This window comes from Engraulis encrasicolus, chromosome 23 (assembly GCF_034702125.1).
Source record: "Engraulis encrasicolus isolate BLACKSEA-1 chromosome 23, IST_EnEncr_1.0, whole genome shotgun sequence".
In the NCBI taxonomy this organism is placed as follows: domain Eukaryota; kingdom Metazoa; phylum Chordata; class Actinopteri; order Clupeiformes; family Engraulidae; genus Engraulis; species Engraulis encrasicolus.
In genome coordinates, this window is record NC_085879.1 from 18,733,767 (window position 1) to 18,742,540 (window position 8,774).

At 41.9% G+C, this 8,774-nt stretch overlaps 1 protein-coding gene across 1 annotated transcript in view; it reads left to right on the forward strand.

Moving 5' to 3' along the window:
• The first annotated feature begins 6,941 nt into the window (after positions 1-6,941).
• gpr101 (G protein-coupled receptor 101) overlaps positions 6,942-8,774 on the forward strand; it is a 13,341-nt gene continuing 11,508 nt past the window's right edge. Inside the window, exon 1 of the mRNA XM_063189858.1 lies at positions 6,942-7,067. Coding sequence (XP_063045928.1) covers positions 6,942-7,067 — 126 coding nt within the window. The remainder of the gene's footprint in view (positions 7,068-8,774) is intronic.

The window sequence follows — 8,774 nt, forward strand, 5'->3', positions numbered from 1 at the left end:
CCACCTGCATTGTGTTGTAACAATAGAGTGGTTTAACCAATATAACAAATTAAACAAAATGTGCGGGCTGCTGTATATATAACATTTATTAACTGTGTTTCATAATTGCAATGGCTTTTTGAAGCTGGTTCTGCACATCGGATCCTCTGTGGTGGTAGGATGCAGGCAGCAGCGTACTGTGCACATCTTCAGCTGTAACGATAAATACAAATCTATTTTTAAAAAATAATTAATGTAACATGAACATAATTGAAGCATATCACTGGTATATATAGAGTAACTATAACATTTCAGTGTAGTAAAAATGTCTACATTTGTTTAAAAAGGAAAAACCCATGAACATCCTTCTCAAAAAAGTTTTGGGTGCAGGACTAACAAAGTCAAATGACAACTGAAAATTAAGTCTGCTCACCAAGCTCCTGTTTTACTCATTTAATGTGATGAGCTTGAAATGCAGACTTCATTTTCAGTTTTCAAATGTTTTTATTGTCCCATTAAATCTGCAGAAATATGGGGGTGTAGACTCACTTGTGTAATACACTATAGATGTAAACAGAGACGTTGTCCAAGTCCTTGGTCACGTGATACCTGCTGCAGTGTACTCCACGTCTTCAGACACCTCCGCTGTAAATAAAATAATGGCATATGAAGTGTGATGAGAATACGTCACTGTTTGGTACACCAACAACTTAACATACTTATGTCGTTTACATTATTTACCTCAACATTAAGTAGCTGAACTTGTATTAGTGTCAGGTTCATGGGAAGAAAACACAATAGATAAGGAGATGGGCTGCTCGTGTTTCAAAGCATGCTACCTAATCAGTGAAAATCATGGGGTGGTAGTTTCATGGTGTGGGCATGCATATCTGTCAATAGAATTGGTACCCTTGTAATTATTGAAGATAGTGGCTACTGACAAACGCTGAGAGTTTACTACGCTTGATCTATACTTTTATCCAGTCAATTACTTTTTGTCCCTTCAAATTGGGAGGCACATGTAAAAATAAGTGAAAGTCGCTTTGGATGCAAGCATTGGCTGAGTGTAGTGTAATGTTACATACCGGGTACTATATAGTATCATAGATGGCAGCAGGCTGTCAGGTCCTCAGTTGTGCACTGGCAACAGTGGCTGGTCCTTGTCAGGTGTGTTTATGGGGCCTCTTCTCAGGTCAGAGAGTCAAATCCTTAATGATGTTGACTATGTGAGACCTGCTGGCGTGTACTGTACATTTTCAGAAACATCTGTAAAGAAAATGATGACAAACGAAGGGTGATGAGAACAACATATATTTCATTACTATGTTATTACTAATATATAAAACACATGCAGAGTAAGCAGATGATGGTGTTAGCCTTACATTGGAAGGTCTCTGGTCTTAGTCAAGCGTATACTTTAGGATTTGAAACTTAGGCCTACCTGACAGTGAGTCCTGGCTGTGTTTTTCCCAGGTGAAGTGTGGTTTGTTGTTTTGTCTACAGAATGAAACCATGTCACATGAGGATGGGGAAAGGATGTTTACTACACAATGCACTCGTCAGTAGGCCTGCAATCGTCAACATTACTGACAGTTTGCATTACACTATGCACTCGTCACTCAGTACAGTCAACATTAATGACGCAATTTGCATACTGAAAACGAACGTAACTTGGCAATTTGGCAACACAGAAACAAACAATATTTGACAGTTTTTCACGGAGGAACACAGCTAGACTAGGTTGCTTTTCCGATGTGGCTGGCCAGCATAGTGCCAGAATGGTAGTGAAATGTTTACAGCATCGTGAATGAATATGTAAGGATTTGGCTACGGTACGGAAGGAGGGAATCCATACACCTGATGCACGCCAAACAGACACATTTTGCTTTCAAAAGCAAAGGCATTCAGATTACAATTAAGTTACTTGACAAACCGACAGATCATCAAACACTGAAAGATCAGCATGCCTGCCTTTGGCTAATAACAAGCTAGCATTGTCGTACGTGTTTGTTAAACAAAGCTCAGTCATTTTGGTCAATCAGCCACGTATACAAGCTTTTATTTTACTTACCAAAACCGCAGAGGTCCTTACAGAATACGGAGAAGTACATCCAAAAGTACAACAAAGCATATTTGTGGGGAAAGTGTACCAAAATTAAATAATCCATCGCAGTGATGAAGCTGTTGAAAGCAGAGCTGGTTGAAAGTAATGCAGCAGGGAGAGAGGGGGCTTCCCCTGGAGACGCCGCGAGACTCGCCCTTCTCCTTGACAACGGCCTGCCTGTCAATCAAAACAATAATTCTAAAGAATGGCAACTGCCAATCAACCCAAATAGCCATGCTCATTGGTCATTTAAACTATTTTAATAGCTTTCTTAAATAAAGGGTCAGCCCGAAAAAAATATCTGGGTTGTTTAGGAGGGAGGGGAGACTGCCGTTTTAACGAAACAGGGCCGACTCGGCAAGAATTGCCTAGGAACTACATGGCTTCAAGTCCACCATAGAGATACATGGAAAAAGGCGCTCTACTTCCTTCTTCCGCCCCAAAATCGTCCCATGTCCCGCCCCCAGCCGTTGCTTCACAACGCATCGAACATCCGCAGTCTAGTTATAATAGAAGTCTGTGTTTTGAGCCCTAACACTCGCTTTTGCGCGTTCCCGTGAAAGTGTAGGGTGTCCCGTTTCTTAGGGAGGCGAGTGAAAGTGCAAAAAATCCACTTAAAATTCCACTTCGACCGAGTGTGGGTAGGACCCCCCCTAACGACCGAGTGAAAGAACACATTACCCAGAATGCTGTGCGAACCCCACCGGCAAAAGCAAAAACAAAGGAGGGAACAGCGAATTCACTACTTGGAAATATATGGCCAATATTTGAATATTATTCGAAAATAAAAAGTAAAACGTATGAAAACAGACTATAAAGACAAAATAAAACCCCCTTACTTAAAAAACATCACGTTTTGTTCGCTGGTTGGCCTACATTAGTGTTCGCTAGTTAGCTTAGCACAATTAGCGGTAGCTAACGGTTGCTATGAACTTTGGAAAAGTTTGCTTCTGCCTAATAATTAGTCTAGACGGATTTAACATGAAATGGCTCCCTAAGTTGCGGATTAAAGTCCACATCATGAGCAAGATCTCCTCACTTCAGAGCAATATGGACAATAGAGTTCGCTAATTAGCCTGGCTTTAGCTTTTGACACTGATGGCAGTGGTATTGGCTAGTAGCTTACCTTACATTTGAGAAATCAGCAGATATGAAATGACTCACGAATAAATGCAGATTATATTCCTTGTTTACAAAAAACACCAACAAATGCAGATTTACAGTGTGCTTGTGAACGATTTATTGATAAATGCAGTGCCTTGTCCCATAGGGGCACAACACGAGTGGCTTCTTCCCTGGCTGTAAGTGTAAACAATGGGAGTGGACTGGATCCGGAAACTCCCTGACACTGGCCTTTCCTGTTGAAAATTACAAACGGTCCATTCGTATTTGCTGCGTAAATAAATATAATTTAATGAAACAGCAGGCATATTGGAGGAAGATCTTTTATGAAAAATATGTGTACTTGAGTAGCTCTACGTCACCACCTGAAGTCAAAGTCTGTCCCAATCTGTAGGGGAAAATTCGACTTCTCTTTATTCTCGAGGGAATGACTCGCTTTTTAATTTCACTCCAAACGAGGTGAAGTTCAAGTGGAAGTGGAAGTGGTAGTAATGGGACGCAGCCTTAGCCTTTCGCAAAACCCCTCCCACAAACGGCCGCCAACCAATCCGAGCTCAGCAACGGTAACTAAGGAGTGTAGAACTTGTCGAGGTCCGTCAAAAACCTACGATTTCAGGGAGACATACAACGTGTGCCTATGGCACCGTCAGGGTCCGACACCATCTGAAGATTAATTAGGACCTAATTTTTTCACTTTCCCGAAGCAAAAACCTCAAGCGGACTGATAACAGGGATGGATTAAGCCATGTGAAGGCTATTAGCTCCAGGTGATCATATTTAAAATTAGCAGGCTAACTGTGCAATCGTCGTTTGCTAATATAGCCCCCTTCCCCCTTGCATTTAGCTGGCAGAAAACGTACCCTAAACAAATAATCAATGCATCGCTCAGACTTAAGGACAATATTACATGATATAGGCGAGTACATCTATGCAAAAAAAAGACCTAACCCCAAAAAAATTGATACAAAAGGTTTTTCAACTGATTTTGTTACCTCTAAGTGTCCTTAATAACATACTAAAAATCTAGGAAAATCTGACTTCAGGAAAGGTGTCATTTTCAAGATCAAAGTTTTTTTAGATAAAGGTTACTACATGATAATTACATTGGCATGAACTAACATGTTTTCAGGATCTGTTTGTTTGGAGTGCTGTTTGGGTGGATAAATACACTACTGCTATGATAATATCCGTGTGCTGTTTGTCAGGGCACATCATCAGTGATGAATCATGGTGTCACTAGGTATTTTGGGTCTTTCAGCAGCTGAACTGAATAGACAGGAGCCACTACATGTGTAAGTAGAGGGCAAGGTGAAACGGTTGGTACTGGAGACAGACAATGTCCTGAAAGGACATAGGGCTTTAGCATAGCTTTCGGGTAAGCCAGAGTAGGGCCTGTTGTAGCTTCATAGGCAAGGGTCAGGGCCTTGTATTCAATTAGGGCATGAAAAAGAGGACATGACTGGGAAACTGAGGCTATGTGGTCAGAGAATGATAGATGGTCATCAACAGTGACACCTAGATTTCTTGTGGCCTTATTTGAGGCAACAGTAGCAGAATCCATATTGAGCTCGATATCATGGCAACCTAAATCTTTGGCTGGGATCACCAGCAGTACTTTTGGGCGAGGCTCAACTGAAGGTTGCATTCCTTCATACTTGTGGATAGTTCAGAGAGGCAAGCGGAAATGTGTGTGACCGTGAAGTCATCTGGCACAAAGTAACTGTGCTTCATCGGTGTAACAGTAGTATGAGAAGCTGTGAGAACAGATAACATGGCCCAGTGATGTGGTGTACATGGCAAATAGGAGTCCCAGCACCAGCCCTTAGGACACCTCTGTGGAGAGGCTATGATTTGAGGACAGCTGACCTTGCCCTTGATACATGCTAAGAATGATACCACCAGACTCAAAGAATGTCTGGAAGAACTTGAGACACATACAACTATAAGAGAGATGTTAAATAATCATCTTTTGAAAAAAAAAATGCTAGCTGGTGTGTCTGCACAAAGATTTTTAGATTTACTACAAAACAAAAAGAGATGTCCATAATCTCTTCTGAAGATATCTTCTGGCTTACTAGAAACAAAATAAAAGAGTCATTTTGAGCTTGGCTTTTTCAGATTTTGAGGTTTTGCATTTTGAAATTTAATGCATATTTAATTAGATATAGTCCAATTACCATATTAAAACATAACATTTCAGAAAACTTGCAATACATTTTTTTCTCACAAATATGTGAGTAATCACCGGATTAAGTTTCATGGTGATATCGGCAAGCTAAATTTTTTGGCCTATTCACCTGGAGTGTCTTTTGGCCCTTATAATGAGCCTATGGCAGCCATGTTGAAAAAACTCATTTCCCAAAGTCAGATTTTACTAGATTTTTAGTATGTCATTTAGCAGGTCCAATAGTAATAGAATCCATAAAAAAACCTTTTGTATCAATTTTTTTGGGGTTAAACCCTAAATGTACTCGCCTAATATTATAGTATTGGATCCATGGCATTATGATTCAAATTTTATTGGGAAACTACTAGTTGCGTTGTTTAATATGCGCCAAATGCACAGCCCACGGAGCAGCCACCACCCTCTCTCCTTCCCAGTTTGTGTCTGTGTATATGCGTCGAGTGTGACAGCAAAAAAAGTAACACTGAAATGGGGCTGCGCTTGTTCCAACCTTGTTATGAAGATATTAACTGTCAACTAAAACCATTAAAGTGAACAGAAGAGAAACGCCCAGTGTGACTGCCCAAGAGCCGAACAGTGTCAGTGCCGAAAGCCCGTCAAAGGTCTTGGCGGACGGCAATGTCCCAGTTTACACCAAGCACTATCAAATGTCCTGGTTACAGACATCACATCGCCATCATCAAGTTGTTGTATTTCAGTTGAATATGTAAGAGGGCTTGGGGAGGGGCTTAGACTATCAGCGAGCCTATTGGCTATTCAGATACTGAACGAATATCTGAATTCCAACTGCCGGGGGTGGCTGCAGGGTCAGACTCCGTGGTCAGCAAGCGAAAGTATTGAGCCAGCGTGGTCACTACGGAGGATGATACTCAGGCTAACCTAGCTGTTGCCTAGCGGTGTTCCACAACGGCACTGTTTTGTTTTGCGCAGCAACAATCTTAACATTAAATAGGTCTAAAGAAATGTCCCCGCCATGTGTGAATCATTTAAGTATATCCATATAAGTAAGGGTTAACGTTCGGCGAGAAGGTCGCTACCGTGGAATAGCAGCACGACAGAGAGAATCTTTAGACCCCGACGCGGAGCGGAGGGGTCTTGTTCTCTCTGAAGTGCTGCTATTCCACAAAGCGACCGACTCGCCGAAAGTTAACCCGCTTATTATATGGATATACTTAAATGATTCACACATGCGGGGATGTACGTGCTCCGCGTCGGGGTCTAAAGATTCTCTCTGTCGTGCTGCTGTTCCACGGTAGCGACCTTCTCGCCGAACGTTAACCCTTACATAACAGAGTATGTTATTCATTTACAAGCAATTTGTAAATGTTTGATAAATATACGATATGAACATAACATTTCCTAGTCATTTACAAACATTTGTTAATGTTTTGTTCACCAATAGTTAATTCTTTATTAAGTCTTTATAATGCTTTTTTGCATCCATTAGGCCTATTATAAAGTGTTACCCAACATCCTTGCTGATAGAGAGTACCAAGACTGCAACTCCCTTAATTCACAGTTGCCAAAATCCTGAAAGTGGCATCTAGTGCTATGGTCACCCTCCTCCTCCTCCTCGTCATCATCAACATCGACATCATCATCATTCTAAAAGTCAATATCTTCATTATCATCATCGGCATCAACATCGACAACATCATCCTCATCAACACTTTAAAAGTCAGTATCATCATCATCATCATCATCATCACAATCATTGCCATCATCGTCATCTTCCTCATCCTTGTCCCCTTCCATTGTACATTGCCCTTGTGCCATCTGCCAAGTGCGGCATCGCGGCCTGGCAAGCGTTAACGGCGCTGGTATGAGAGGGTCAGGCTTATGTTGCCTTGGATGGGAGCATGCATGATTAACTCTGAAGGAAGAGGTGTGTGTGTGTGTGTGTGTGTGTGTGTGTGTGTGTGTGTGTGTGTGTGTGTGTGTGTGTGTGTGTGTGTGTGTGTGTGTGTGTGTGTGTGTGTGTGTCTCTGTGTGTCTGTGTGTCTGTGTGTCTGTTTGTGTGTGTATGCTTGCATGCACAAGTTTGTTTACATCTTTGAGCACAATCTGAAAAGAAAAGAGAAAGTTGAGGGTCAGTACAAAACAGTGTGCGTGCATAAGGGGTGGTCTCTTCTGTTGGAATGTAAGGGCACTAACATGGCCATGTTGTTTCTCTAAACGCTGAATAGGAGGCCTTTTTTCTAAAGCACTAATGTTGTTTTGCTGACAAATCGGGCAAGGAACCAAGCTTATTTGTCTGTTTGTTTATCCTGGTTGTGTGTGCGTGTGCGTATGTGCGTGTGTGCGTGTGTGTGTGTGTGTGCGTGCGTGCGTGTTTGTATGTGTTTGTATGTGTGTCTATGTGTGTGTGTATGCATGTGTAGGTGTGCGCCTGCGTGCGTGCGTGCGTGCGTGCGTGTCTTTGTTTGTGTGTGTGTGTTTATCTGTGTGTATGCATGTGTGTGTCTATGGGTGTGCATGTTTACATCTTTGAGCACACACTGACAAGAAGAGAAGGTCGAGGGCCAATTCAAACCTGGGCCAATACATTTGAATGCAACCCACTGTCACACCATAGACGCCTCAATGCCCATCTCGGGTGACTGGCTGGGTTAGAACTGTGGGGGCACTGTCACTGCGGAGGGTCCTCATGGTGGTCCTCATAGTTTGGCATTTAATTGCATTGGGGGGTCCTGCCCGTGTCATTTTAAAACAATAAGGAGGTTTTCACTACTTATTGAGTAGCCTACATAGAGCACCCACAAAAACACACCTACACATGCACATAAACAGACACACAACCACACATGTCATGAACATGTGAACATGTCATGAACACACAACCACACATGAACACACACACACACATGCACGTACGTGTACGCACACGCGCACGCACACACACACACACACACACACACACACACACACACACACACACACATGCGCTCTCTCTCTCTCTCTCTCTCTCTCTCTCTCTCTCTCTCTCTCTCTCTCTCTCTCTCTCTCTCTCATCACGCTGTGCTGCATTGCTACTGTATTTTGACAGTTGAATTCAATTGAAGGGTTTATTTGCAAAACGGTGTATCTCCATTTTTTGACTTTTGCATTTTATTATTGGAAATGACTGTTCAGAGGGTCTATCACCTATGTGTGAATTCTTACCATTCAAATATTTTGAGAACATACTTTTTTAACCTATACAAAATGCATTTTGCATTGCAATTCAATGGAATGCCCAATACAAAAATGTCAATTTCCGAACATTCTACAAAATGGAGACACCGTTTTGCAAATAAACCCTTCAATTATCCTTTAGGTGGAGTACAGTATCTTACAGTACTTCCTGTTTCAGGGCTGTTATCTGGAGGCTCCTGTCTTAACTGT